Source organism: Penicilliopsis zonata (assembly GCF_001890105.1).
Source record: "Penicilliopsis zonata CBS 506.65 unplaced genomic scaffold ASPZOscaffold_13, whole genome shotgun sequence".
NCBI lineage: Eukaryota > Fungi > Ascomycota > Eurotiomycetes > Eurotiales > Aspergillaceae > Penicilliopsis > Penicilliopsis zonata.
In genome coordinates, this window is record NW_019208922.1 from 569,840 (window position 1) to 597,239 (window position 27,400).

The 27,400-nt window shown below is 48.9% G+C and overlaps 11 protein-coding genes across 11 annotated transcripts; 6 read left to right on the forward strand and 5 right to left on the reverse strand.

Moving 5' to 3' along the window:
* The first annotated feature begins 62 nt into the window (after positions 1–62).
* Positions 63–1,731, forward strand: ASPZODRAFT_134846 (hypothetical protein). The gene is made up of 6 exons (XM_022723643.1): positions 63–209; positions 273–403; positions 461–638; positions 699–1,189; positions 1,253–1,443; positions 1,501–1,731. The coding sequence occupies exons 2-6, from the start codon at positions 368–370 to the stop codon at positions 1,556–1,558; spliced, it is 954 nt and encodes a 317-aa protein (XP_022579245.1). The 5' UTR covers positions 63–209; positions 273–367; the 3' UTR covers positions 1,559–1,731.
* A 685-nt stretch (positions 1,732–2,416) lies between these two features.
* On the forward strand, positions 2,417–3,353 carry ASPZODRAFT_18307 (hypothetical protein; the record flags this gene model as incomplete). The annotated part of the gene is made up of 4 exons (XM_022727187.1): positions 2,417–2,471; positions 2,610–2,751; positions 2,801–2,996; positions 3,072–3,353. 4 exons carry the CDS (start codon positions 2,417–2,419, stop codon positions 3,351–3,353), a joined length of 675 nt encoding a protein of 224 aa, XP_022579246.1.
* A 257-nt stretch (positions 3,354–3,610) lies between these two features.
* On the reverse strand, positions 3,611–5,657 carry ASPZODRAFT_726250 (hypothetical protein). Its single transcript, XM_022729850.1, has 3 exons — positions 5,185–5,657; positions 4,482–5,114; positions 3,611–4,426 (listed from the first exon to the last, which is right to left on the reverse strand). The coding sequence occupies exons 1-3, from the start codon at positions 5,461–5,463 to the stop codon at positions 3,653–3,655; spliced, it is 1,686 nt and encodes a 561-aa protein (XP_022579247.1). The 5' UTR covers positions 5,464–5,657; the 3' UTR covers positions 3,611–3,652.
* A 190-nt stretch (positions 5,658–5,847) lies between these two features.
* On the forward strand, positions 5,848–8,285 carry ASPZODRAFT_134849 (hypothetical protein). The gene is made up of 6 exons (XM_022723644.1): positions 5,848–6,805; positions 6,860–7,019; positions 7,077–7,088; positions 7,145–7,349; positions 7,405–7,763; positions 7,831–8,285. The coding sequence occupies exons 1-6, from the start codon at positions 5,873–5,875 to the stop codon at positions 7,860–7,862; spliced, it is 1,701 nt and encodes a 566-aa protein (XP_022579248.1). The 5' UTR covers positions 5,848–5,872; the 3' UTR covers positions 7,863–8,285.
* A 417-nt stretch (positions 8,286–8,702) lies between these two features.
* ASPZODRAFT_27376 (hypothetical protein) lies at positions 8,703–11,857 on the forward strand. The gene is made up of 7 exons (XM_022728092.1): positions 8,703–8,767; positions 8,838–9,015; positions 9,071–9,290; positions 9,343–9,491; positions 9,549–9,603; positions 9,751–11,312; positions 11,361–11,857. Exons 1-7 carry the CDS (start codon positions 8,726–8,728, stop codon positions 11,798–11,800), a joined length of 2,646 nt encoding a protein of 881 aa, XP_022579249.1. The 5' UTR covers positions 8,703–8,725; the 3' UTR covers positions 11,801–11,857.
* An 834-nt stretch (positions 11,858–12,691) lies between these two features.
* On the reverse strand, positions 12,692–14,955 carry ASPZODRAFT_160788 (hypothetical protein; the record flags this gene model as incomplete). Its single annotated transcript, XM_022726483.1, has 7 exons — positions 14,875–14,955; positions 14,499–14,802; positions 14,359–14,445; positions 14,111–14,290; positions 13,880–14,060; positions 13,625–13,830; positions 12,692–13,546 (listed from the first exon to the last, which is right to left on the reverse strand). The coding sequence occupies exons 1-7, from the start codon at positions 14,880–14,882 to the stop codon at positions 12,692–12,694; spliced, it is 1,821 nt and encodes a 606-aa protein (XP_022579250.1). The 5' UTR covers positions 14,883–14,955.
* Positions 14,956–15,238: 283 nt separating this feature from the next.
* Positions 15,239–16,541, reverse strand: ASPZODRAFT_134851 (hypothetical protein). Its single transcript, XM_022723646.1, has 3 exons — positions 16,248–16,541; positions 15,819–16,171; positions 15,239–15,765 (listed from the first exon to the last, which is right to left on the reverse strand). The coding sequence occupies exons 1-3, from the start codon at positions 16,330–16,332 to the stop codon at positions 15,259–15,261; spliced, it is 945 nt and encodes a 314-aa protein (XP_022579251.1). The 5' UTR covers positions 16,333–16,541; the 3' UTR covers positions 15,239–15,258.
* A 1,224-nt stretch (positions 16,542–17,765) lies between these two features.
* ASPZODRAFT_134852 (hypothetical protein) lies at positions 17,766–19,376 on the forward strand. The gene is made up of 7 exons (XM_022723647.1): positions 17,766–18,005; positions 18,064–18,134; positions 18,214–18,236; positions 18,302–18,360; positions 18,426–18,541; positions 18,601–18,708; positions 18,772–19,376. Exons 1-7 carry the CDS (start codon positions 17,966–17,968, stop codon positions 19,204–19,206), a joined length of 852 nt encoding a protein of 283 aa, XP_022579252.1. The 5' UTR covers positions 17,766–17,965; the 3' UTR covers positions 19,207–19,376.
* A 700-nt stretch (positions 19,377–20,076) lies between these two features.
* ASPZODRAFT_71426 (hypothetical protein) lies at positions 20,077–23,328 on the reverse strand (the record flags this gene model as incomplete). Its single annotated transcript, XM_022729751.1, has 7 exons — positions 20,077–20,880; positions 20,955–21,233; positions 21,312–21,473; positions 21,928–22,098; positions 22,165–22,326; positions 22,382–22,645; positions 22,735–23,328. Coding segments are annotated over 7 exons (2,436 nt in total), but the record flags the coding sequence as incomplete, so codon positions are not given.
* Positions 23,329–24,305: 977 nt separating this feature from the next.
* ASPZODRAFT_71328 (hypothetical protein) lies at positions 24,306–25,307 on the forward strand (the record flags this gene model as incomplete). The annotated part of the gene is made up of 2 exons (XM_022729736.1): positions 24,306–24,508; positions 24,590–25,307. 2 exons carry the CDS (start codon positions 24,306–24,308, stop codon positions 25,305–25,307), a joined length of 921 nt encoding a protein of 306 aa, XP_022579254.1.
* Positions 25,308–25,766: 459 nt separating this feature from the next.
* Positions 25,767–27,081, reverse strand: ASPZODRAFT_18316 (hypothetical protein; the record flags this gene model as incomplete). The annotated part of the gene is made up of 5 exons (XM_022727189.1): positions 25,767–25,916; positions 25,995–26,699; positions 26,776–26,864; positions 26,923–26,956; positions 27,034–27,081. The coding sequence occupies 5 exons, from the start codon at positions 27,079–27,081 to the stop codon at positions 25,767–25,769; spliced, it is 1,026 nt and encodes a 341-aa protein (XP_022579255.1).
* Positions 27,082–27,400: the final 319 nt, after the last annotated feature.

Genomic DNA, 27,400 nt, shown 5'->3' on the forward strand with positions numbered 1-27,400 from the left:
GAGGCGGCGTACCTGTGGCTAGTAACGTCAGCCCTGACTCATGTACTCGTACTTTCCTCTGTATGGACAAGCCGTTGTTGACGTCTGTTTAGGGAAGTCTATCGGCGACCTTTTCACTGACCTTGGCTTAATCCCGAGACCCTTATTCCTCTGACTCATGTGGGTGTCGCCCTTGGCATCGAGGCACATCTCAAGGACTCTTTCAAGCTGTAAAATCTCTGCGATAAGTCGTGTATAAGCGGGCAGAGGGCGTTTATTGACCATCTTCCCAGTACCATCCCGTCATAATTATAAAAACTGTACACGGCTCAGCTCTCACTGTGTCAATCCCATCAGACGAGGACTTTGCGCTTCTCCCTTTTCCACAATGAGTGATCCAGACCAGCCTTTACGTTACGTTGATGTGAGTCTATTGGAATCCTGCTCGATTTTGTAGCCAGAATTAATATCCGGCTTATAGATTGGGATCAACCTGGGAGATCCGGTCTTTAGAGGAGAGTACCATGGAAAACAGGTCCATGAGGATGACATGGAAGATATCATCGAGCGTGCGCGTGAAGTCGGCTGTTCGAAATTTATGGTGACAGGATCAGACCTGGAAGAGTCAAGACATGCTGTTGATATTGCTCAGAGATACCGTATGTTTCTCGAGGCTCCGGGATTTTAGTCTCCTGGCTGCTAACGCACACTTACTTAAGCCGGCTTTTGTTATGCGACTGTCGGGGTGCACCCCTGCCAGGCAAAGCATTTTGAAAGCTTCCCCGGTGGACCGTCAAAGCTGCTCGAGGAGCTGAAAACCTTGGCCCTGGAATCAAAAGCAGCCGGCCACACTGTGGCCTTTGGCGAGATCGGCCTTGACTATGATCGGCTGTTCTTGAGCCCCATGGATCAGCAGTTGAAATACTTTGAAGCTCAGCTCGATCTCGCCGTGGAAATCCAACTGCCTCTCTTTCTTCACTCGCGTGCTGCCAGCGAGGATTTCGAACGCTTGCTTGCACCAAGGCTCGCCAAACTTCCCAAGGGTGGCCTGGTCCATAGTTTTACTGGGACACTTGACGAAATGAATCGGCTCGTTGCCTTGGGACTCGATATTGGGGTCAACGGGTGTAGTATGAAGACGGAAGAGAATCTGGAAGTCGTTAAAGCCATTCCTCTTGAGCGGCTTCAAATCGAAACCGATGGTCCTTGGGTATGTCAGAACATACATTCTCTCCCTCGTATCCTCTTCTCTTCCCTTGCCTAACCTTCCCAGTGTGAGATTCGGCCTTCACATGCATCCTCAAAGTATCTCGAAGGCGCTCCTGCTTTGCCGAAAGCCGTCAGGAAGGAGAAGTGGCAGAAGGGATGTATGGTAAAGGGTCGCAATGAACCTATCGCAATTGCTCACGTTGCCCATGTCATTGCGAAGGTCAAAGGAATCACTGCTACCGAGGTTTGCCAAGCGTATGTCTGTCGATTCCTAGCTGTCTGTTCAAACGTGCTAACCTCGCTCCTATACAGTGCCTGGAAAAACTCCATTAGGATGTTCGGTTTGGGAGAAGAAGAAGAAGAAGCGTGATAGTCCCTCACTTACCCACCTCAATGTGCAAATGACTTTCTTTTTCTCTAATTAGATTCAGCATTGATGACATCCATGTATTAGAAAGTTGTATCTAGCGCTGGTGCTATAGAGTTCCCGATTAGCAGATTTGAACTGAATGAATAAATGCTACATCCTTGCCTTTAAGGCCAACTATGATGAAGGTTCGAAGACAAGACCGTATTCCTTGGTCTTCTTTCTGTTAGTGGCTCCTATAAATCAGGCATCTGGTATAGTTTCTGGTGCCTAAGGGTGTTGATATTAAGCAAATTGTGTATAAACAAAGCAAATATTTCGCTTAAGTAGGCAGGAGAGCACAATTTCCTAAAACAGATGGCGGTAACCATGGCATGTAGGCCCTAATAATCAGTCAGTTTGACATGAGCAGAGACCGCCCACTGAGTCTACCTGATCTTTTTCTTTCACATTCTCTTCGACCCTTCTGGCTCAACTTCACTTGCACTCACAGTGGTCTTTAGTCCTTCCTGGAGGTTCTCTATCAAGACTGCTGTTTCTTCTTCTCTATCATCCTTCTCCCTTCCTTTCAGTCTTAGTGTGATACTTCCCCATTTCTTCATTAGGACATCCTGCATTCTGCCTTTGCTGTGATAGTCCCAGCTTTTCATCATGGACTCGTGATCAATAGGATCCCTCGAGGTCTTCGTCTCGTCTTACAGAGTCGTCTCTGTATCCCCAATCCATATTTGACTCTCTTCTCCTGCTTTCCTTCTTGAAAAACCCCAGCTCCTTTCTCGACGACCTTCGAGGCGAAGAAGATCCGTCAGATACCCATCGAGACACCTCATCATCACCGTTAAGACTTGAAGCGTTTTCAAAATGGCGTTTCCCCTTCGTTCTAAGCCTTCGAATGGCACTCTTCATGGCAACACCGGTAAGATAACCCCTTGAACTGTCGCTCCCCTTAGACCTTTGAGGCCTGAGCTCTCTTGCCTCTCCTCAGTCTCTGTCATGATAGATTGGCTATAGGCTGACGGTGTCACTCAATCCTTTGCAGCCATTTCTGGCATAGAAAACACAAAGCAGGTTGAACGCGTCTCTTCTTCCCTGCCGGAAAACTTCGGAGAGGTCATTCCTGGCATGATTTACCGGAGCTCGTTTCCTTTGACTGAAAACCTGGGTGCGCTGGAAAAGCTCAATCTGAAGTCCATAATGTAAGTACCCATCGTCCATACTAACCTGCCGTGCTAATGAGCCTGTTAGTACATTCGTCGAAGAGCCATACTCAAACAGCCACATTGAGTTCCTGGAGCGCAACAAGATCTCCCACCTTCGCATCGTGCTGGATGCTAATAAAGTTGGGCGAGCTTCGATTGACGACGAGGCAGTCAAAAGAATCCTTATGACAATCCTGTCTAAGGAGCGCCATCCTATTCTGATCCACTGTAATAAAGGCAAAGTAAGTTGACTCTCCTATTGCAAAAATGCAATCTTCAGCCCGTCAGTCACTCACTTATTCTCCTCCTTTCTCCAGCACCGCACCGGCTGCGTCGTTGCTTGCTTCAGAAAGGCTATTGGCTGGCCCCTCGACCGAATTATCAGGGAGTATCGCGACTATGCCGGTTCGAAAGCCCGTGCTCTTGATGAAGTCTTCATTAGCAAATTCAACGCGCAGTCCCTGCGTTCCACGGTAGCTGCGACGGGTGCTGCCGCTTGGATCCATAGACCTGTGCCTAGCGGTGATCCTGTTGATGTCCTGGCTAGAAGAGTCGCTCGGGCGTCGATGGATGAAAACAATATTCACCGTCTTATGTGAGGGAGTTAAGATGATGGCAGAGCTAGCATTACTGTGGCCTAAAAAGAATAGTTATCTGACAAAGACTCTTGATGATTAACCTAAAAGTTAGAGCAATGAAATGGGGTGAGGTAAATCGATGAAGAGAGAAATTAGTACCTAGTCTATATGCTTTTTATGTGAAAAGGATATGTGGTTTTATAGAAACCAGAAAGAAAATAAAGGCTTTATTGGTATAATACTATTATTTGATTCTTACTTTGTGCTATAAGCAATGAGGAATCAGAAGCTCAGTCTATTTTATTAGATCATATTACACCTTATAGGCAGTCACCATATATCATCTCCTCCATGTCAGTACAAGAATCTCCCCCTTGAATAGACATAGAATCCAAGGCACACAGCATCGGACTTGAAGAAAACATGTTGATCGGGTCGGATGTGAGCATCTCCACGTCACTGCAAAGGATACTGGACGAGGAGCATGGACCAGAGACCAGCCTTGACCCCCCCTCTAGGAAATTATCACTCTTTAAAATGGGCGATTCGGAGCGTAGGCAGCTTCTGAGGGAATGCGAGTCTGCATTATCGTCAATCACGGGGTCGTATTCTAAGCCGTTGTGTTCCTCCGCAGGGTCGTCCAACGTGGCAACAGACAAGGCATATGCCTCTCCGTCAGAACTGAAAAACATCTCTTCGTCCAGATCGTCGATTTCGTCAATATCAAAATCCATCTCCTCGTCTAAATACTCGTCGAAGGCGAATCCATAGTTTGTTTCTTCCAGGATAGAATCTAAACGAGACACGCCATCTATTATTGTCTCTGGCAGAGAAGGCTCAAATTCCAGAGGGTTCAAACCTCTGGATGGTTTCAAATTTTGGAGGCCCCTCTGGGCCACTCGCCACAAAAATGTCTTGACCATTGCCCGTGTGTCTGTGACTGGTGGTGTTAAGCCGATGTTGCGGCATTGAGACCAATATGACTCCTCCAGCAGTGATAGCTTCTTTTGTAGCACCACGTTCTTTGATTTTTTGAGGATAGAAGTTGCCGCTCTTGCTATCTGAGGTATGAATATATTCCGGTGGTTGATAGCCTTGGATCTCCGAGTCAGTATCAACACTGTACGGGGTGATGGCGTTGATACTCACATCAGAATAGCCACACCGAAACATGGCTGGAGCAATTTGTGGCAGTTTGCGAGTAGTATCCGTCGTACACTTGATTCCTCTAGTGACTTTGAAGTTTGAAGTCATTAGACTCCGAAATGCAGTGTCTATCAGTCTGCATATATGCTGGCCGATTTCTAAGTCTTTCCTTGGTAACAGCTGGCAGTCCGTAGTCTCAGTGTAGTCTTCTTGTCCAGCGTGTTCTTCAAGTAGCTCCGAGCCCATTGTTTGCCAGGTGTTCTGTGAGAAAGCACTCCTTGATTTGCTAAGATTTTTAGGAATCTTCGCAATTTCTGACTTTGATACTGAAGTGGAAACATCGTTCGAATCTGTTCTCAATGCTGGGGAGCAGGCTTTCATCACTGTCTCAGGGTTTGATACCACTGTTTCCAAGGAAATTTCTATAGAACTTATCGATGCTGTTGGAATCCCATCGGGTGGTCGTGCGTCTTGAGTATCGATCGCCCGGAGGGGAATCCGGAGCAGGCTCGCAGGAAAAAGTGTATTTATGGTTCTGTTGAGGGTTATATTCATGGACATGGCAATGTGCCCCTCAGATTCCCTCCGGTGTTTGTATTCTTTGTGTACGGGCAACAAGCCGGTGTTCAGCCAGAGCTTAAGAGAAGACCTACCAGTGAGTAAAAGGTCAAAGGATATCTGATGTTCTCAGAAGTAAACAGCATACCTTTGCGTCACGAAATGCCCGCTCGACTTGTGTTAATACAGACGGTGTCAAAATAACCGTACAAGACTGTACTTTTATATGAATATATAGCTGAGTTTCGCTAGCAGGAGTCACAAATATCGCTCCCGAATCGACTAAATCTGAGAAGGCTTTATTGCTGCCTGTTATGTCCGAGTAGTTCGAGGAGAAAAGAAGTTTTGTTGTGGTCTTGAGAGAGATATCAATCTCAGAATCAGTAAATTGAAAGTTGCTGACGCCCAGTTCAACTGTATATAGCATTTCGACACAGCCTCTCCACAATATCTGAAAGTCGAGGGGTGCAAGCGACTTGTTGGTAGTCCCTTATATATTTTCGGGGGCTCGTTGCTCTCGGGACAAAGAAATCAGTAAGTGGAAATCTCGGTCAGCAAGAGACCTTATTTTTGCACCGTGAGACTAAATAAGAGAGGACAATCCACTCCTGGCGGCCTTCATCACATATCATAAAATAGAACTAATAAATAGAATTAAGCTTCTATTTCAATTGCTTGATTTTAGAATTTAGTACTATAATAATATTCTGGGGTATAGTTACTTATCAGACCCTGATAAGCACGTGTCTATCATCACGTGCCACACCTATGTTGATTAGACTATCTGGCCCGTAAGCTGGAACAATGAGACAACATCATGAGCGTTTCAGTTAGCAATGCCCAAAGATGAAAGGCGTGATCCCCTCCTGGCGGAGCACGATGGCCTAGATGAGGCGGAATCCCAATCCCTCCTCTCGGCATCGATCGGCGAAGGAGACGACCTGGTGGTTCATCCAGACCCAGCTACTCCGCCTTTGCTCCCTCCCTCTCTCAACCCCCCTAACAGCAAGCGCCAGTCCTCGATCTCGCAACCTGCACCTGACGGACAGCGCCGCCCACCTCGAACAACAAACCGGGTTCGTTTCGATCTCGATCTCGACGAGGATGAAGAATTGGAGACCGGCGGCCACATGGATGGCCCTCCTCACAGCCCCCGTGATTCGTCATGGCTGGATGATGAGGATTTCGAGCACGCCGATTTGAATAGGGCAGAGAGGGGCCATATGGTGCCATTATTGACGGATATTGAAGCTCCGAGTGTGACACTTGCAACTTATGACGATTGCTTTCCCGAAGATCATCTCGAAAGCGCGCGACCAAGAAGCGGATTGCGGATGGCATTCATGAACATGGCGAATAGCATCATCGGGGCAGGGATCATCGGGCAGCCATATGCCCTGCGGCAGGCGGGCATAACAACTGGGATTCTGCTTCTGATTGTACTGACTTTCACTGTGGACTGGACCATTCGCTTGATCGTGATCAACTCCAAGCTGAGCGGCGCCGATTCCTTCCAGGCAACTATGCAACACTGTTTTGGGAAGAGTGGACTGATTGCAATTTCCATTGCTCAGTGGGCGTTTGCTTTTGGGGGTATGATTGCATTTTGTATCATTGTCGGTGATACCATTCCACATGTTTTAGGGGCATTATTCCCATCTCTGCGCGATATGTCGTTCCTCTGGCTCTTGACCGATAGAAAGGCTGTAATCGTTCTCTTTGTTCTTGGTGTATCATACCCCTTGTCGCTGTATCGGGATATTGCTAAGGTATGAACTCGAGCACCCTGTCACCTGTCACATGAGAAACTAATAAGCAGGTAGCTAGCAAAAGCCTCCACTCTCGCGTTGATCAGTATGGTAGTTATCGTGGCTGCGGTGATCACACAAGCCTTCCGTGTACCCCCGGAATTGAGGGGTGACGTTAAAAAACTCCTTTGGATTGATTCTGGGTTTTTTCAAGCAGTCGGCGTGATTTCATTCGGTATGCAGAAATGTACATGCATCCTCTGAAGAGTCTTGGTTAACTGATGATATTTAGCATTCGTCTGCCGTACGTTAAACTGTTTTTCTGCTTCCAGTGCTTTGGCAATTAACAACTCTTTCTAGATCATAACAGCCTTCTAATATACGGTTCCCTTAAGAAACCCACGCTAGATCGCTTTGCCAAGGTCACTCACTATTCGACAGGTGTCTCCCTCATTATGTGTCTGGTGATGGGTATCGCTGGTGTTTTGACTTTTGGTTCGAATACACAGGGAAATGTCCTGAACAACTTTCCCTCAGACAATATCATGATCAACATAGCAAGATTGTAGGCTCGAGCCTTTCAAATTCGATGCTCAGGAGTCTGAAGCTAATATGTGCAGCTGTTTTGGCCTCAACATGCTCACCACCCTTCCTCTAGAGGCATTTGTTTGTCGATCAGTGATGACAACGTACTACTTTGCCGACGAACCCTTTAACGCAAATCGACATCTAATATTCACTACCTCTTTGGTTGTGTCAGCCATGATCATGGCCCTCATCACCTGCGATCTGGGTGCAGTTTTCGAGCTCATCGGCGCAACGAGTGCGGCCGCACTGGCTTATATATTCCCACCTCTTTGCTATATCAAACTGAGCAATGCCAGTCGAAAAGCCAAGATACCTGCTTACGTGTGCATTGTGTTCGGTGTTACTGTTATGGTGGTGAGCCTGTTGCAAGCGCTTTCCAAGTCGATCAACAGTACGATAATACATCCCCACATCTCCATCCTTATTGACTCTCAGAGTTGCTAACAGTCTCGTTTTAGATGAGGGAGGCGCTCAGACGTGTGCTGCATAGTATCAGGCAATATGCGGTGCAACAATAATCTCAGCGTTCGATTCGTGTATACCCTTAGACCAAACACTTTGCCCAATCCCTGCGGCCGGCTTTTTATTGCATCTTTGGAATTTTCGATCTTAGCATTGAAGAATTCCTCGTGTATTTTATCATTTACAGGGCGTTAGAGTCATGTTCCTTTTTTTCAGCAAAATCAGTTTGTATAGCTCATCCACTACCGAAGACATTTCCATTGGTGAATACTATACTCTCCCACCTAGTTTTCATCTTGACTTGGATAGACTGATTCCTCTGAAACATCATTCACTTACAATTTATTTTGAAGGTATGTTGTTGATCTCTTTATCTTCAGCTCCTGGAGTAAAGAGTTTAGGGGTCACTGAGATATTTAGTAAAGGAACTACAATTTAAGCACACTACCAAAGTTATAGGGATATGATTAAGCCTATATTTATTAAGATAAAGCTAATATTATAGAGAGGCTCTAAAGAATTATTCTATCTAACAGAAACTATTGTCTAACATAGGCTCGATTTAACTATGCAGCTTGGTTGTTTGTAAGTCACCTCTGCAGGTACCATTGCAACCCCCCCCCAACATAGCGCAACTCTTCTCTTTATTCACTTGGTCACTCCTCAAACCCTTCCTCTTCTCTTCTCCTGCTTTTTGACAGTTATACCCAACCTCTTATTCACTGAAAACCTGGAAATTTGCGTGCCTCCGGCTCGGAATGGGTACCGCCAGTCTTTTTGCTTGACCGACGCCCTTTCGAGCCATCTCAGAGGGACCTGGACTTTCCTACGCAACCTCTACGCTTTTTTTAAACTTCCTTGATTATCTCTTGACTCTATTTTGAGGCAAAAATGGATACCGACGTTGTTGAGCGGCTTAATCAGCTGCAAATGGTATGTTCTTCATGAGCTTTGCCACATCTAAATCTCATATGACAAGTATCTCACTGGCATCATTTTTCAGGCCGACTTGGGGACTGCCAGGCGTGAGCACATATCAACCACCGAAACCAAACAGAACTTGAAGAGTATTGGCGATGTCAAACTGGAAGATATCGAAGCCACGCGGGAGTCAAATGTGGCCGGGTCTGAAGCCCATCGGCTGGCTCAAGCAAATAAGTCACTTCTTGCAGCTTGGTCAAGTGAGTAGATGAATGGAGGATATTATCCTAGGGCTCGAGCTAAAGCTTTTGGCAGATGTCTACAGAGAAATCGGTGACACGGGCGATCTCGAGGCCCTGGACAGTTTATTGAACGGTCAGAGCCATCGTGTCCAGCTGAGCACCATGGTGACGCGACCGGGACACGCAGTGAACTTTCACAAGCCTATCCGTGGTAGTCATACAGCTGGCGCCGGACGTGGTGGTGGTATAATTGGAACAAGAGGCCGTAGCTCTTCCTATGCTCTCTCGCTCAAGTACTGTATAACTCTATATATCTTACCTTACACAGCTAACATACTACTCCAGGAATGTTTCTACCAGAACAAAAGCGACAGCCTCTATTTCCAAGTCAACATCCAATTTGGAGATACCCCGAACCAGAACGCGCCCGTTGGACCCAGCGCTCGACCACAATGATGAGGATATGAGACAAGCTCGCAATCGGGGGAAGAGAGGTAAGTAAAATCCAGCGACTTACGTGACTTCACAGTGTAACCGATAAATTGTTTCAGGTGGTTTTCGAAAGCCTCCACCAGCTGCCATCAAGGCCAGGCGTCCTGTTCCTCAGTAAGTACCGACTGAGCGCATTTCCTTTGCCATCTAACGTCCCCTCAGCGAAACGGATTGGTCTCGCATCATGAGCCCCCCTGAAGACTTTTTAGCTGCTGCTCGCAAACTCATGAGCTCTAAAACCTCCGTAACTAATTCTGCCAGTAGCTCAGAAGCTCCCGGCCTATTCGAGAGTCTATTCAAAGCGCAACAGCCAGGCCAACAGGACCGGGCTCAGGGAATGCCTCTACGGAGGGGTGGAGAGCTCTACTCGGATCAGATTCTCAGGAGTCGCGCAACGAATACCTCAATGAATGAGGCAAAGTCTGCGGGTACCATGCACTCAGAAGCTATCAAACCTTCACCTGCCCATTCATCTATCCCCCAGAAAGCAGCAGTGGCCAAATCTACAACACACACACCGATTGCCACACAACCCCAGCTTTCATCTAGCATCAAGTCAGTCCCTTCACCTGGTAACACTGGTCAGGCTGTGGCCAAGCAGCGTGAAGTTAGAGAGCCACAGGCGCCAAAGCTAGTGCAATCGACTCCAGTCAAACAATCGAATGCTGCTCTCCCTCAAACCAAACTTCCCGGAGCTAAGGAATTGCAGCAAGCCCAGGTTTCAGAGGCTCCTCAAATGACGCCTCAAAAGCAACAGATGGCCCAAAGCACTGCTAACATCAAGATGGATATGGCTGGCAAACATCGCTTCCAAGGAACAAATTTTCCACAGCCTATCCAGGCACATGTAGAACTTCCTCTCAAGATGGAGCCAGATGCCAAGCTTGTCGGTAAAACGCCTACTGGAATGCTTCTTGATCTAGATAATTCACCACCTTCTCCTCGCGGACTTTGTCCTCCAGAGAATTTGTCATCTGCGAAGCAGGACGCAGCGATCATGAGCCCCGGGATGGAAGATTTGCAAGGTCTTAATTTTCAGCATATCGTCGCCAGCACGGAGAATTTGGAACTGACCCCATCATCCCTCCAAGTGGCCTTCAACCCTCAAAATAAGCTTGAGTTCAATGGATCTCAAAAGGCTGACTACCAAGATCCTTCTCATCCTACTCAAAAGGAATTTGCTTCTGAAAACCTTCCCGGGGCCTTAGATATTGTCCAGAAAGTTCAGCATCAGATTTTGCTCCTCGAGAAACTCATTACAACCACAACCCTAACCGAGAACTTTTTGCGCAAGCTCAAGGACTGCAAGGACGAGTTAGAATCTGAACTTTCCACGTTCCATAAGGCATCATCTGCGTTACCAACTGATTCTATCTCTACTTCTGAACAGCCACAGCTGCCCAAAGTGTTGCAGAAGACACAGCAGTCTGGAAAACTCATTGACTGCATGCCGGAGCAGGCAGAAAAAACTGATGACACTGACTCAAAGGATAACCAGCAGTCGAAGCCAGGCCAGTCCCCCCTTGTCAAAATAGACAAAGTCCAGAATACTCCTCTAAGCCAGAGAACTCCTTCATCGACGAATAAGCTCAGGGAGTCTGTCACGGCACCGGTATTTGTTCCCAGGTCCCGTTTACCTACAAGCGATCACTCTGCAACGAGTACCCCAGATGAGTCACCTAGCCCTTCACCACACCCGGTCAAGGATGTTCGGAAGCATCTCTTCGGAGACCACCTTCTTCCTGGTCAAGACCGGCGTGTGCTCTCCGACTCAATCGTCCATGCTAGCAAGAGTCTGAAGGCTTCACTACATGCTCTAGGAAGTAAGTATCACTCTATTTTAACATTACAGCTCATGCTTACTCTACTAGATGGGAATATGTTTCAACCGGTAATGCCTGCATTTCCACAAACATCTGTTCTAGCATCCGCCACACCTGTCGTCTTTACTGGATTCCCTAGCATCCCGCCTGTTTCCAACGCCCCTATCAGTACAAACGAAAATCGGCCCAATATTACCCCTCCCGGGAACTCAAACGAGCCACCACTCTTCCAATCTCCTCGCCGGGTGCAGGTCACGCTCAGACATCCATCTCAGGTTCCCAATCCTCTCGCTCAGCCGTTGACAGCCAACAATACCAATCGTATTGCCAATCCGCTACAGCAGTCTGTCCATGCACCGAAGCCTACCACTGGACCCGTGATTCTCGGTCCAGGCCAGATCAGACGTTCCGCAGGCATCCCCGGTCTTCGTGGTGGTGGCCTTGAATCATCTCGATATGCACCCCAAGAGAACTCCAAGCCACGTTAGAAACAAGTCAATTCTCAGTCACCCAGGTTCTATCTTGGCTGACACATCAGTCCCCCCCCCCCCCCCGTGTAATTCATTTGTCTTTCTGGTTCCATAATGATCACTAGTGACCCACGACAGTTATGCCCTCACGTTCCCGTTGTTTTCCCTAGTTTGACTTGTTTTGTACTCGTGTAACTCCAACTCGTTTGTCCTTTCTTTCCCTCTTCTTCCCACTAGTTATTTGATGTTTTCCTACGTGCCCCCCCCCTCCTTCTTCCCCCTTTCCACTATCTCCTCTTAGGATCTGATGGCTTTATTTGATTTTAGTTTAATTAGCTTGAAAAGTAGAAAATGACAAAAAAATTGTTTGAGTAAACATGGGGGATAACTACTAATACAGTAACTATATTACAGGAAAAATGTGTGACAGTCTGATTACTGATCTTAGAAAAAGCACGTAGAGCATCTATGACAAGTAAATGAGAGATGGTCATAGCTTTTATGATATTCAAAAGTGAGCTAAACTGAATAATCATATTGGTCTAATGTATGCCTAGAATATCTCTATATCTATGAGATGTAAGAATGAGGTTGAGGGCCTAGCATACCCTATTGTCTCTAACACAGTATACCCGCAACAAAACTGACACGTCCATTTAGACTGAAAATAGTGCAGACGGTGGGGGAAAAAAACCACAACTATTTGGCGAACTCGACCGTAACTCTCAAACCGGACCAAATAAACCCTCAAGATCGTACGTAGGCATGTGTAACCCGTCCTCAAATGTCTATGCTCCCGAACGCCATCCATTTATACCGATCCCAAATCGATGATGACAATACCTTTTCATTTATTCTGTGAAAACGAACCCATCAAGCTGATAAAGGAGAGAAAACCGAATAGAATTATCATATAGGTGGGGGTAGTGGTTGAGGTTGAGGTTGCCCTGGTTTCTGCTGTTGTGGATGGGCAGGGACTGTGCTTCCATCCCCAAGTCTCGGCCGCTTCGGGTCAATTGAGACGGAGACTGGCAGATTGCCATTAATGCCACTGGCTAACCCTGCGTTTGTCACGTCACTCAGGGGAGGTCGTTTGCCATTAGGGTTCTGTGGCCCCGGCATCATTCTGTTGACCGCGGGCCCACTCGGCCCATTTTTAGGGTCAATATTTGGCCGTGTTAGAGGGCGATAAGATGATGTTGTTGGACCACGATTCATCGGGCTGCCGATTCCGCTATTCCCAGCGCCTGGTACCCCTATCCTTCGGTTGGCGTCTGCAGATGGATTGATGAAATCGCGAGTATTGTTAGATGCCGGCGATGCCCCCGAAAGCATAGGCCTCGTTATCGGTACGCTTTTGCTGTGATCAAAGCCTGCAGTCTTGCGGATTGATGGGCTTTCTGCATGGGGATCGAATTGCGGTGCGGCATGAGGATTTTCTCGTAACATATCAACTGCACGAGCGGAGAAGAATCCAGTCGAAGGAACAGGTGGCGAACCCGCCGGTGGGGGCATATCCTGCGGTGTATTGCTTCGGGGTTTATTGTCGTTGTTTTGAGGACCAGGCTCAGTCTTAACTGTTCTTTGGGCATTACTTCCTTGCCAAGAGTCTTGACTCGTCTGTGGCTGAGGCGGTAATTTTGCACTTTGAAGGTTCTGGTGAGGAGCGGGCCCAGGCCCAGGTCTGGCTTGTCCCATAGGCCTGTTATGGACAGATGCGACATTAGGTCGCACACCAGGAGATAGATTGCTCATAGGCGGGAGCTGGGGTTGGTTGTGCTGATGTGGTGGTTGCGGTTGCGGTTGTGGTTGGTGTTGTTGTTGGCGAGGAAGCCCTGGTACCCAAGACTTTTCTGGCTTTGATGGTGTTATGACTGCTGAGCTATGTCTGTTTTGGAAGGCAGCCGAGTATTCCTGGTTCATTCTTTGGCCAGGCTGATTATTCTTTGGTGTTGGCTGTTGCCTTTTGTGTGATTCTGTATCGAGAACAACCTCATCCGGGTTTCCGTTTCCCGTCACGCCAAAATCTGCTTCGTCGAAGAGATCGCCTAATTAAATTTTAGCGTGCTAGACCTCCTGAATGGTTGAATTACTCACTACCAAATTCTCCGTCGCCATCAAATGGAACAGACGTATGGGTAGTGCTGCTGCTTCTGCCTATATCTGTAGGACGAGGAGGGAGGCCGTCATCTGCAACAACCTTTTTCGGAGGAATTGGTTCCTTTTTTACAGGTGCAAAATCAGGATGACGATGAAGATCATCCACGTCCCACCTAGCCTGCAGATTTGTTAGCTCCATTGTAACCACTGCATGGTCGGCAGACTTACAGGCGCAGCCTTCAATTTTGTGACTTTTGCGAGGAAGTCTTTGTCATAGACACAATTGCCTAGAACATTACCAAAGTTCCTCAAAGCCCGCTTCAGCGCATCCGTTGTTCCTTCTTTCTTAGCCTTTTCAAAAGCAGCAGCTTTGCCCTTGCAGTTCTCGATATGCCCATATCCAATGTCCTGGAACGAGTAACCAAGGTCAGACCCTCCTTGGGATAAGAAAACAGCAAGATCAACGCAAAGCGTACCTCATGGTATGTTCCATCCTTAAGTGTGACCCTGACAATAACGGACAGTCCTACGTCGATTTTGCCTGTCTGGGGATGTTCTTCCACCTAGGTTCGCTATTAGCTCCAAAGGAAACCCCATCAACAGAGTAAAAACATACGTAGTCGATTTGAATATTCTGAATCGAGCTAGACCAGCCATTGAATCCGAAAACCTCATTCGCGAGGTTAATGCACTTGTCCGCCGAGAGGTAGTGAACCTTCTGGCCCCCAGCACCAGGCCGCGATGAAATGTACTCGGGCCCAAGTTTCTTATCGAGTCGCGCTTGAAGCGTTGCGATTTCTTGCGCAGTATAGGCGTTAACTCGAGGCTTATTCTCTTCAAAAGGGTTGGCATTTATGGCTCCTGAAAGCGTTGGCATCGTAGTGGTACATTGTAGGCCGACGCGGTGCTGGTCACCAGGTCTAAGTAAACAGTGTTAGCAAGACGCGATCATCGCGTAACCTGGTTCGGAATGACTAAGATCTCGTGCTTACGCTGGCATTATTTTAGGAGGGAGATTTTATCACAATATCATCCAAAGGGAACTCTTGAGAAAGCAGGAAGCTTGTTCAAGCTGTTCATGACGATTCTATATGAGCTTCCCCACGCGCGCGCGGTTGCCTACGCGGCGGCAGAATCACGATATCACGTGATGATTAGCAATATGCTTCCACTTGCCTTTTTCGCCCAGCAAAGGTCCCATTTGGATCACAGTGGTTTCTTATTGCATGATTACGGAGTATATTAGTAGTTCCAGTACATCAGTTATAAGCGCTTTATAATGTAAGATTGGCGCAGGTCTAAACTAGGCTTCCTCCGCTGCAGGAATTGGTATGAACAGGTTAAAGACCATGTATCGCGCAGATTTGTTTCATTGTTCACTGGATGACAAGGCTTGCACTAGGAACAAGTCCCAGTTCCTTCAAAGATTCTCCAAAATATTCGGCGTCGAAGACTTTCCTTGGGAACGTTTGCAAAAAAGCTTGCACCTCGATATCATCCTCCTGTTTCAGAGCTGCAGCTACCTCGAACAAGGTTGTGCCGACGGGCATGGTTTTCATGATGTTTCCTTTGGATGTCTGAAATCTCAAGCGGGTTTCTGTATACGCTGAGGCCGGCTTGGACGTGGGAGGGCCGGATGTCGTAGGCAGTGGAGCGGCCCCAGGTTGAACAGGAGGCGCAAGCCCTGCGCGTCCAGCCCTCTCCCGCTCAGCCTTCAGTCTTCGCTCCTCCTTGTCTGCCTCAATCTTGGCTTTAATACGTTTCTTGGCTTCGATCTCTTCTAATTTCTCTCTCTTTTTCTGAGCAGCCTCCTTTAACAATTGCTTTCGTTCGAGCTCTTCCTTAGCGTCTTGAGACTCCTTGGTACTCTTTCGCCGGATTTCCTGCAGATAAATTAGTAAATTCGTAGATCTATCATCTAAAAAGCAGGCAGTACCTCATTCCTCTTCTTGTCGATCTTGTCTTGCTCCGACTGAACTGCTCGCTTTGCTGCCAGTCGTTCCCTCAACTCTTCAAGCCTAGTTTTCTTTTCCTCCTCGGTCAAAGGTGCAAGCTCCTCCGTTGACTCCGAAAAGTCCACGTGTTGACTTTTCGAAGCGTGAAACTCGGCTTGGGCATGGCTTCTGAATTTCTTTCCACACTCGTTGCACACGAGACTGCGAGGTTCTTCACCCGGCTGAAGAGCGGGCCCTTCTTCTTCTTCATCGTCCGCAGCCTTGGTTTCGGAAGCTTTGATCTCTTCGAGGGTCTTGTCTTGGTTCGCTTCAAGCCACTCGAGAGCTCCTTGTACTGTAAAGTTATCACACATGAGTTATCAGCCGCATAAAATCCACCATCACATTATGGGAATCGGGACAGGACATACAGTTACCAGTCTTTGACACTGCAAGCGACGCTCTTTCGCTATCAAACCCCATCTCGACAAGCTGGTCCAGATCTGAGGTCGTCATGGTGGTGTTTGTTTGTTGATCCGGAAATCAGCCTTCAATCGAACCTGAATGTGGGGTAGAAGCTCTCCTCCTCGGGGGCTGACGACTCAGGAGGTGTGTAAGAGCTTAAGAGAAACAGGTAAACCTATCAGTATATTTGGTGCTCCGTCCAGAGGAACTAAAGCTCCCAGTCCTTAGTCTTCGCTGCAATTATTGGGGTTGGTGGTCAAGGAATAGGTAGTTATGAGGGGAGCTTTCAAGTGACGTATCAGACAACCTGGCCAGGCGGGACCCGCACAGACACCCTAATTCTAGGTGTTATACCTAGGTAGCTTATAGACAACCCTTCTTGTTTCTTTTAATCTGTTTAATAGAGAAAGTGTTATGGCTTACAGTGCATCTAGACAGAAGCCTTTATCATGTCTATTTTAATAGTAAAATATGAGATTGTAGTAGTGAATCAGTGAATGGTAGGCCAGGATTTCAGCAATGTATACAGTATACCTAGGTAGCGACTATCCCTTCATTAGAGACCATCTAGTATCTTATTAAGGGTAAGAAATAAGGTCGTTATGCAGGGTAAATTAGATTAAGGGGAGGGAGCCTGCATCTGAGATGAAGGACCACCTGCTATGCCTGTGTCCAGGCCACCACAATCTTTTTGCTCCTATATCCTGGGTTCCATCCTCGACTATTTATCAAACCCATCCTTTCTGTTTCAAGTGTCCTGGGACTGTGAGATTTGGACAGTTAACGGATAGATCTGGGAGAAAAGTAATCTGGTCAGCAAAATGTATTTTCGAGCGGCTACCGGCGTATACAGGATTGACTCGGAAGCCTGTCGAAAGTGTCCTAAAGGTATTTAGAACTTCTCAAAGAGGTCCACTGTAGGCAACTTTATGTAGAATAGGCATGAAAATATACGCCTCTTGCCGGCAGTGAAATAACATCTACTATTCCTTGCGCTATGCCTTTGGTAAAAAATGGGCTGACGAATATGAGCCCCATCACCAGAGCATGCAGGGAAATATGATAAGCAAGGTTCATATCAATAGCCAGCGCAGATCCATGAAGGTGTGGTAGATAGTATTATTCGTGCAGAGAAATTATCACATGCATCCGGGTTAGGAACCTGAAAAGACGCCTTCACTAACCGTGGATCGCGAGGTTCCCGAGGATAGATAGTATTGAGGCATGGTGAACATTTCGCATAGCACCTTATGCTTCTGCTATGGAAATAACCTCATAGATAAGTTGAAATATGAAACACCTCGTTCCAATTGCTGCAGCAGACGCAGAACACTCGTGATACTTCGCCTCGAGGAAGTTCCCAGGTGCCAGGTACCAGGTCACAGGTGGCCCGTGGGAGGTGACATCACCTGACTGTGTTGCTGAGTCAGCATGGTAAGCCAATAAGAGACATATCTTGTGGGCTGTGACGCTTTTCCCCGACACGCGGCCAGATCAGTAGGAGAGATCCCCTTGGCCCAGAACTACTCCGTATCTCACTTCTCTTGCCTCCGCTTGTTACTACTTCCAGGTCTGCTGGGCAAGGAAATTTCCCGGGAACTCTCGTTTTGTGAATTCAGACACTCCGACTCCTTCGCAGACCCTCCGAGCTCACTGCTAGATACCTGATCGCTGCGCTCCCACAATGTCGATCCAACTCCAGCCGCCCGAGTTGGGCTTCCAACGTGGGCCTCCCCGATTTCGATGATGATGGTGGTGATAGGGCTTAACAATCTTGCACAGGGCCGTTTAACCGAGAAGTCTGCCAGGTCCTGCACCTTGGAAATGATGGCCCCGATCCCATCGTATTCAAAGTATGTTAACCCCCCCTCTCTTGCTCTTGTTTTGGTTGGTCGCAAAGCATCGCATGGCTGATTACTTTTCGTGCGCCAGGTCAAAACCACCGCTCCGAAACAGTGCGTACTCGGCCTAGCCATAAACCCTCATCTCAACATAGAACATTCAGCTAAATCTAGACCAGCTACTGCGTGCGACCAAATTCGGGTCGTATAGAAGTTGGAAAGCATGTCGAAGTTCAAGGTTCGCCGCCCAATACACCCTTATGAGCTGGCTCTGGCGTACATTTCTAATACATGACTCAACAGTTTTGCTACAGGCAATGAAGGACGAGCCTCCTCTGGATGCTAAGTGCAAGGATAAATTCCTTGTTCAGTCCGTCGCGGTCAAGGGGGACATGGAGTTCTCGAATGTCACTTCGATTGTATGACGCGCGGTCCCCCCAGCTCTGTGATGGTTGCTGACAACAAATTGAACAACCAGTTTGAGAAAGCAGCCAAATCTTCCATCCAGGAGCGAAAGATTCGCGTGAATTTCCTAGCTCCAGAGTCATCCCCGGCCTCTGATCAAACTGACCAAGCGAACGTTTCTGTGTGTCCCCCACTACTTTTTGTGCTGTACCTCAACTTACGGGTCCCTCTCTTTTCTTTCTAGACCCTTGTCGATGATGAACCGCCAGCATACACTTCCCCCCCGGCCAATTTCGACACCCCAGTTGCAGGACCCGGCAAGAAGACCACCGACACATCACCTGTTCCAGCGCCGGATTTTTCCGAGAAGTCGACCAGAGACCCATCGACACCCCAGTTGACAGACCACACAAGCACTCTGAAGCCTGCCGTCGCTGCTGCTGCGACTGAAGATCTCAATGCAAAGCTCTCCGATGCGTATGCCCAGATCGCGAAGTTGAAGGAAAAGCTTGCAGACCAGGGCTTGAGACAGAGAAAGGCACCGGTTGGAGCAGCAGAGACGGCTACTCCCTCGTTGCAACAGCAGCAGCAACCTCAGTCTGCCGAAGCAGGCGTTCCGGTTCAGATTGTGGCCGGCCTCTGCTTGTTAAGCTTTTTGCTGGCCTATTTCTTCTTCTAACCTACCCGCACATCATTTGCCTCTTTCTTTTTCCTTTATTATGCTTCGAGTCCCCACAGCCTTCGCCTTTTTCTTTCAACCAACTGTATTCTGATTGCAATGCCCTATCCTTTTCTTTTTCTCCTTTGCTAGGTTTACCTTCTCGGTCCCAACAGCTCGTCCATGCGTCTGACTTTTTTTCCTTTTCCACTTATCTTCTTTGATTACCTCTTCTTACTTCTTCCCCCCTCTTCCCACCAGTCTAAGTCTCCGGGCCAGGCCTGCGTACTACTGGTTTTTTTTTTCTTTTTGCCAATCCATCCAAGTCTGGCGTTTCTTCTATTTTCCTTCTGTATGCCCATCATGATATTCCGCCGCCCAATCTGAGATGGTGCGTGGATCGACTGAGTGACAAAGGGCGATTGGCCGGGGCTAGCACTCCATCCTACCCATAGTCCTCTTACTTTGCTTGTCTACTGAACGAAATAGTTTATTCTTTTTTCTTTTCCCCTTTTCTCACTTTCCACTCGTATCGTCTACCTTGCTGCCTGCTGTCTCCTTTGCTGTTCTAGAAAGCTCGTCTTTTTTTTTGTTTTTTCCGATTCCTCTCGTCCGTTTTATCTATCAGAATTCGACGAGATAATGTCAGCTCGTACGACGTATATCCATAACATAACGAATGGTTTTTGATGTCGATGATCATTCATTTCATTCCTAGCGAGATGTCCATACCCTTGGGGAGGGAAAACACAGCACCAACACAAGATCACTCATGTCTAAACTTGTAGATTCTCTCATCAGAAACAACAAAAAAAGTGGAAGCATACAGTTTTGTTTTATAACGAAGAAGAACATAAGATACAGGTGGCTATTCTAAATAATTTCGTGCGCTTAATTCTGAATTTCGCTTTCCTTCCATCCATCACCTGCCTCGTCTTCGGCTGCAGGGATACCCTCCCCGCCACGACCAGCTCGACTAGAAGCAGAAGCACCACCGCCCACGATGCGACCGCCCTGGGCTCTCTTAACACGACACCACATGCCGACGTTCTTGTCGAGAATGAAGGTCCACAGCACCCAAACCCAGCTATGGTGGCAGGGGAGCGGCTCATAGAATTCCTTGGCCATCTTGTGCAAGACCGGCAGGCGTGTCCATGGTATGGCAGGGAAATCGTGGTGCTCGTTGTGCAGACCGACATTGTAGGTAAAGAAGTTGAGCGGGCCGTAGTAGGAGTAGGTCTCTGGCGGAGGCAGCGAGTCTAGAGGGTGCGGGACACGGTCTTTAGAAGAAGAGCCAGTTGCGTTCTTCATCTGCCTGCGCTCCTGCAGGGACTCGGTGCCGCCCGCTTCGACCTGGGAGAAGAAGTAGTGCTCGGCAATGAAATGGCCGGCACAGGGGTGGAGTGACCCCGCCAGAAAGGAGCTGAGCAGCAGGTAGAGCAGGGGCTGGATCGAGCCACAGCTCCAGGTAAGGATATAGTCGAACGTCAGCTGCACAATCACATTTAACAGATGGATTGATGTGAACGCGGGCGTATAGATAAACATAGGCCGCACGGCGTAGAAAAAGATCTGGAACGTGCAGAAGAACGCCTTGCCCAGCAGAGAATCCAGGAAGACGGCCTCCAAGGCCGTCGGCAGATCAGCGTCCAGCCCAGAGACTCCAAGAGACTTGTGATGCGTCAGGTGGTATGGCTATAGAACAGTATTAGCAGATCGCATTCTATATCCAATCCGCACCTAGGTGATTATTTTTTCCCCCAACATACCCGGAATGAAGCGCTATAAGGAATTCCAATCGGTAGATTAGCCACAATGGCCAACAGTCGATTAGCAAACGGAGAACGGAATGCCAGGTTGTGTGAGATCTCATGGATGGCGAGGAAGAGGTTCTGGTTCGCCGTCGCGCCGATCAAATATCCGGTTAATAGGAAACGCCAGTCGAGCATCGAAGTGTTCCGGAGGGCCCAGGCACAAAAGATCTGGAGTGCGACAACACCAAAGACAACCCATTTCGTCAGGGGCTCCGGTCCACAGAGCTTTGTTACCTGCATACAGTCCATCAGCGGTCAATCCTAAAGATAGTCTAGTCTTATTCAACGGTCCTGGTTGGCGGGCGAACGAACCTCTGGATGCGCCTTGATGATCGCTTGTCGTCTGGAACGATGTGGTTCCTCCGTGTATGTCCAGAAAAAATGGTCTTCTACTGATGTATTCGGAGGAGGAATTCGCGTTGAAGGCTCGGCGTCTGTTGAGGACTTTGATTTCTGGGATGAGGCCACGCGGAGCTTGGGCTCCACGGCAGCAGTCGCAGTGGCAGAGGATGGCATGGTGGAGGGACGGATGTAAAGAGGATGAATGGGCCAGCCTAGATCCTACTCCATTGATTGAAAAGCACAGCTTCCTTCGGCAGTTAGGACAGCGAAAGAATGATCAATGACAGATTTTACCACAGACCGCCATAAATAACAGCTTGAGGCCAGGGCGGGATCCGGAGCGGACTCGTTCCACGTGGGGCTACCGACCATTCCACTGGAAAAGCAACTGATCCGAGAGCGTTTAGTTTTGCACGGGATACTAATGGTCAGGGATGAGAGAAACGGAGCATGGATGTGGATGTGTTGAATTCTCCAATTGATTCTACAGGACTATGCACAAAAAAATGGTTGGTTTTGATTTCATAGATCTCATATTTATAAGTACACCTTAGTAGTCGTCGCCACGACTAATAACTTCCTTCACAGTTGGTCGAAGAACGATGGTCTGTGGCCAATTAGTCTCACTGTACGGAGAAGTATTGATGGGGTTCAAATGATGATTCCTTACGTGTTCGAATTGGGCAGTGTAGGAGCCCTTGATATCGACCAGGGGGGGATAATCCTGGACGATTCCCGATGAGACGAGGTTGTTCAACTAGAGACAAGATTAGATGGCCACCTTCGCTGAAAAACGGCTTGCGAGATCTCTTTCTGGACTTACACCGAGGAGGTACTTATCCTGACCCAATCTGTCGAGGTAGCGGCGGCAAAAGGGCAGGGTGCCGAAGTTCTTGTTGATCACACTCAACAAGTTCTTTGCAGATGAAAGTCGCAGAGGGACAGAAGGAGCGTTCGGAACCAAGGCATAGTGAGAGGTTTCCATCTAGACAGTATTAGTGGGAAAGATACTGATTGCCAAGTGTTAGATTTCGACTTACGTCGTCTCTCACGTAGCCTTTTCCGGTGCTGCCGAAGGTTTCGATGGCAAATACTTCGCCCTCCTCCATCTTGGTCTGATCACCGCCCTTCACAATAGGCACACTCTTGCCGCCGTGGATAATGTGCTGGTCGATGTTGTGGCCGTTAAGGTTCCGGATACATTTGACGGGGTACATAGTGCCATTGAGCTCGACTTCGTAGCTCTCCATTGCTTCCTGAATGGCAGCACCAATATCGCTCATGCGCACGTCAATACCAGCTTCCTGTAAATTAAAAGTCAGTCGATCAGAACGATCTCCAAATATTGGCCAGTTTTGAATATGGGGGGTGGATATGGGGAGAGAATCCATACGCGGATGCCGGTATTCGTCGCATCTTTAACCGCCTCCAAGAGCGGGTCGTAGACGGGGTCAAAGGTCATGGTGAAGGCGCTGTCGACAATGCGGCCGTTGATATGGGAACCAAAATCGACCTTCATCACATCGCCTTGCTGCAAGACCATCTTGTTCCCCGCGTTCGGGGTGTAGTGGGCGGCGCAGTGGTTGATGCTGAGACCACAGGGGAAACCCATGCCACCCTTGATGTTATCGCCCTCCTCCAGGCCCTGATGGCCGGTCAAGGCGCGGACAGCATCTTCAATCCCCTCGGCGATCTCGGTCAAGGTCTGTCCGGGCTTGATGTTCTTCTGCGCATACTGACGCACTTGACGGTGCACCTCGGCTCCCTGGCGATATTCTTGCAAGAAATCATTCCTCATCCTGTCAAGATATCGCTTCTCTTCATTGGTTGTGCGGTAGGAGTTCTCATCCTTGTATTCGACAATCTCGCCTTCGGGGTACTGGCCGTTGGGGAACAATTCCGACACGGGAACTCGGGGAGGAGAGCTCTGGACCTTGGCACCGCCCTTCTTCTTCTTCTTGGGCTTGCGCTTCTTCTTCTTCTTTGCTACTGTTCCATAAAAAACAAGCCCTTGGTCAGTCACATGGACCAGGCTGGACAGATTATAAACTGGGGATGCCCACCTCCGGCCGATCCGCCTTCCTGGGCACCGTTCTCCTCGTGATCGTCATCGGAATCGTCTTCGGCTTCACCGTCTGCACCCTTGTCGGCACTGGGGCCGTCTGTCTTTGCGGTGCCGTTTGTGCCGTTCTGACCGTTCACTGTAGATGAAAAGCCGGTATCTTATCAGCCTATCCATAAAATTGAACTCGAGGTTTTTACACCCGCACATCGGCGCAGAGGGAAACAGGAACGATGTAAAAAAAAATAATACTACTTACGGTCGAGCTTCTCCAGCTGCTCACTAGCCTGAGCAGCCATGATGAATACTGAGAGGCTCGCCGAGATAAAGCAAACCTTAGTATTCCAGTGTTGGGGGGGGGGCAGAAGACGTAGTAAAACCAAAGGAGGGGAAAAGCCAGTATAGGTTCGCCACGCTTACCGCTTTAAGCAGTTTATCTGATCTGGGTGGCCTGTTGGAGAAACAACGAGGCTGAATATTGGCATCATGTTGTCTGACTCGCTCGATTTATGACTAATAGTACTACTGCATGGATATAGATAATCCTACCTAACGTTTATGATCAAAGTTGTGATTAAAAACAGAGGTGCCTTCCTCACTTCCGAGACCACTCCAGGACATCTTCCACAGACGGTCTCAATCCGAACCAATCTGATATGAAACAGGGCCCTTCAATAAACACATATGAGAAAATAAATAACCGAAACAGAGTCCAGTCAAAACCTTTGAATGATTAAACTGCCGTCATCAATGTCCACGGAGGGGGGCCGAACCAGAAGGCGGAGATATGACGCAGGGCCGCCTCCGAGAATCGCTGCGCGTGCACACGAGCTCTCTCTTGGACCGGGTTCACAACGGTTCCATTCCCTTTTCCATAACCAGGTTCCCGGTAGTGGAAGAGCATGCCATCTCCTCGAGCGAGGACCTGTACTTCTTCATTTCTGACGAACCGCTGGCCGGCCTCATCCAGGACTCCTCGAGCCCGCATCCCGGCAGCGTCCTTCTTCTCGACCTCTCCACCACGTCTTCACGCCGCCAGTCGCGAGCCGACATACTATGAGGTCCTCAATGTCCCTGTGACGGCCACAGCAACAGATATAAAAAAGTATTCCCCCTCTTTTTTTTTCTCTTGCATCCATATACAGCTATTAATCTCTCTCTCTCTTTTTTTTTTTCTAAAAAAAAGATCATTCTATGCCCTGTCCCTCCGTCACCATCCAGACCGCAACAGAGACGACCCGAACGCAACGTCACGCTTCGCCCGCATCTCCTCAGCCTACCATGTCCTCAGCAACAGCGCCAAACGCGCCATCTACGACCGCGACAACGGCATCCATGCCCACATCCCCTCCACGCACAGCACCGCACATCCAGGCCAACACCCGATGGGCAGCCACAGCAGCCACTCGCAGGGTGCGGGCGCCTCCTATGCAGGGTCCCGACCGGCAAGTGGACTGAGTAAGAGACGGGGCACGTTCCGGGGGCCACCGCCGAGTTTCTACGCGCATGGCGGGTACGGGAATAGAAAACCCCCGCCTGGCGCTGGCGCTTCCTCTTCCTCTTCCTCTTCCTCGTCTTCTTCTTCGTTCAAGGCTGCCTCATCGTCAGCAAAGGAGGAAGACCCGACCTCCTTCATTTATCGAAACCCTGTTCACCATTTCGATGCAAGAAGCCACTATGCCACCCAGAAGGCAGAGGATAACCGCCGCCAACAACGGCGGACCCGTGAGAGAAATGCCTCTGACATTGATCGGCACATTGGCGGGAACGGCGACTTTGCCGTCCGCTTCATCCTCGTCTGTGGCATCCTCATGGCTACCGCAGGTATCGCCGGGTTTTTCCAGTGGCCGCACGGTCAGTTGGTCAGGGATGACAGGTTTTCAAGGAAGAAGGAAGCAGGCTAAGGACTAGATATGATATTGAACCAGCTCAGTCCCTTTTAGTACACAGTAAATGATCGGGGTCTGTATATACTATCTGCCAACAATTGATTAGGTTGGATAGTTTGAACTGAAGCTTAGAAAATAATGTACAGCTACATGGAAACCACTAGGCGAATAGTTTTGATTGATATACAATGATAATTTCGTGGGTTACACATACACATTAGTTGAACCTGCCAGAAACCCGCGGTCTAAGATCCATTCCGAATGCTCTTCCTTCACGTTCAGAGATGCAAAAAAGAAGGGGAGACAAGGCACTGTTCTAGCATATAACATCGCACAAGCCTTCATCCCACAGGCATTCCAGCACATTTTGGGATCAAAACTAGTGAACTATTGCCATCTCTAGTCCAGAGCCAAATCTTCTTTCCTCTGTGACGCTAAGATACCGCCCCCGAAAGTGGGAAAGGCACGGGTCATCTATGCCTCGAAGGTGAAGCTGGCGCCAACCTTGTGGGCGGCCTGGTTCAGGTTCTGGGTGTCGAAAGAGGCACCAAGACCCAGGGTAACACCGGGGCGGAGGAGAACGTTGTAGGCCAGAGCGGCAATACCGCGGTCGTTGATCTTGGCCTAGAAGGAGTGGGGGGGGAACGAAGTCAGCAATCATAGTATTCGCAGGGGTTTCGGCCGGTGAGATTGATCACATACCTTGGCGAAGGAAGAGGGGTCGAGTCTGTACTTGCTGGCAACCTCGAGGCCAACAGAGTTGCCGGCCTTGGAGTCCCAGGTGGCCTTGGCACCGGCCTCAACCTGCTGGTTGACGCGGTGGTAGTAGCTGGCGGAGAAGACGCTCAGGTTGTTGCTGGCAGTGATGGCAGCAGAGTACTGGGCAACGCTGTAGCCGACAGCAGCGGAGTACTTGGTGATGGCAGCCTTCTGGACGTCGTAGCCACCCTCAGCACCGACAAGGAAGCCCTCGTGGCCGAGAACGGCGTCGAAGTTGGCCGAGGGGCCGTTGAGGAGGTCGAAGAAGGCACGGGCGTGCAGGTTGGGCTGCTTGAAGTAGAGGTTGAGCTTGGCACCCTTGGACTGCTTGGCGGGAAGGTACTGGGTGATGATCTCAGCCTTCAGGCCCTTGGCGATGTTGTTGTCCAGCTCGAGCTTGGTGTCGAGGGCGTTGGCAGTGGTCCAAGCCTGGGTGAGGGTGAGGCCTGAAGAAGGACGAATCATTAGCATGATGGCATGTTCGGTGAAACGAGACATCAGCTGGAACTTGACCAGTTTGGACGAGGCTTGACCGCAGGAGAAAAAGAACGTTGATCTCGCCTCGCGCAAACCAGCCGAGGCATCTGGAGGTTTTTTCCGCTTAATGGGGCCTTTACCGGTAGGAGCATCAACGTATTTGGCCTCGAGCTATTCAGAGAGAACAATATTAGCAAAAAAGAGCAATTCCCACTGATCGCAACTAGAATTTCTTGGATGGACTTACGGAGCCGGCAATGGGGCCCTCGTGGGCGGACTTGCCCTTGACGTTGAAGGTGACGCCATTGGGGGCCTTGGACTTGACCTCAAGGCTGGCTGTAGCAATTGATCAGTTTCGTCGTACAGATAATCGCCGACATATCGAGGAATTTACCAGCGCTGGTGTGGTAGAAATCCTTGTTCAGGAGCTGTTGCGCAATGCCGTTAGCAAAAGGAATATTTCTAAGTTACTTCGTAGCTGTGGGGAGAACGAGAAAAATCATACATCATTGGCCGCCTTGGCGATATCGGAGAAAGCAGCAGGAGCAGACATTGTGACTGTGGGATGTGTGGAAAATGAAACCGTCGCGGGGAGAAAGAGAGGTGTAACGTGTATTGTAGGGGCGGGAGGTTGAGGATGGGGGAGGAAAGTGATGGGGGGAAAGAGGTTGGATGGGATGCAGGTCAGTCGGCCAAACAATGGAGGAGTCCACGGGAGTCACGCCCGACGCTGATTGGGTGGACAGCCGGCTGCCGGTAAAAGCCGCCCAGTGACCCGATCCCGTGATCAGCGCGCTTGTAAGTTGTAACTTGTAAGTTGTTGGCTATTAGTTAAGGATGGCCCTTGTTTGGCGTCTTGCTGACGGAAAAGT

Bases quoted from the DNA above. Each gene is read 5' to 3' on its own strand.
- ASPZODRAFT_134846 (XM_022723643.1), top strand. From the start codon at position 368: ATGAGTGATCCAGACCAGCCTTTACGTTACGTTGAT. The intron at 639-698 runs GTATGTTTCTCG...CACTTACTTAAG, and splicing joins TGATATTGCTCAGAGATACC to CCGGCTTTTGTTATGCGACT. The intron at 1,444-1,500 runs GTATGTCTGTCG...GCTCCTATACAG, and splicing joins GCTACCGAGGTTTGCCAAGC to TGCCTGGAAAAACTCCATTA.
- ASPZODRAFT_726250 (XM_022729850.1), bottom strand. From the start codon at position 5,463: ATGCTATATACAGTTGAACTGGGCGTCAGCAACTTTCAATTTACTGAT. The intron at 5,115-5,184 runs GTATGCTGTTTA...TCTTCTCTTAAG, and splicing joins GGGCATTTCGTGACGCAAAG to CTCTGGCTGAACACCGGCTT. The intron at 4,427-4,481 runs GTGAGTATCAAC...CGGAGATCCAAG, and splicing joins TTCGGTGTGGCTATTCTGAT to GCTATCAACCACCGGAATAT.
- ASPZODRAFT_134849 (XM_022723644.1), top strand. From the start codon at position 5,873: ATGCCCAAAGATGAAAGGCGTGATCCCCTCCTGGCGGAGCACGATGGC. The intron at 7,350-7,404 runs GTAGGCTCGAGC...TAATATGTGCAG, and splicing joins ATGATCAACATAGCAAGATT to CTGTTTTGGCCTCAACATGC. The intron at 7,764-7,830 runs GTACGATAATAC...GTCTCGTTTTAG, and splicing joins GCTTTCCAAGTCGATCAACA to ATGAGGGAGGCGCTCAGACG.
- ASPZODRAFT_27376 (XM_022728092.1), top strand. From the start codon at position 8,726: ATGGATACCGACGTTGTTGAGCGGCTTAATCAGCTGCAAATG. The intron at 9,016-9,070 runs GTGAGTAGATGA...AGCTTTTGGCAG, and splicing joins ACTTCTTGCAGCTTGGTCAA to ATGTCTACAGAGAAATCGGT. The intron at 9,492-9,548 runs GTAAGTAAAATC...AAATTGTTTCAG, and splicing joins TCGCAATCGGGGGAAGAGAG to GTGGTTTTCGAAAGCCTCCA.
- ASPZODRAFT_134851 (XM_022723646.1), bottom strand. From the start codon at position 16,332: ATGACGACCTCAGATCTGGACCAGCTTGTCGAGATGGGGTTTGATAGC. The intron at 16,172-16,247 runs GTATGTCCTGTC...ATAACTTTACAG, and splicing joins AGTGTCAAAGACTGGTAACT to TACAAGGAGCTCTCGAGTGG. The intron at 15,766-15,818 runs GTACTGCCTGCT...ATTTATCTGCAG, and splicing joins TCGACAAGAAGAGGAATGAG to GAAATCCGGCGAAAGAGTAC.
- ASPZODRAFT_134852 (XM_022723647.1), top strand. From the start codon at position 17,966: ATGTCGATCCAACTCCAGCCGCCCGAGTTGGGCTTCCAAC. The intron at 18,237-18,301 runs GTGCGTACTCGG...AATCTAGACCAG, and splicing joins AAAACCACCGCTCCGAAACA to CTACTGCGTGCGACCAAATT. The intron at 18,542-18,600 runs GTATGACGCGCG...TTGAACAACCAG, and splicing joins TCTCGAATGTCACTTCGATT to TTTGAGAAAGCAGCCAAATC.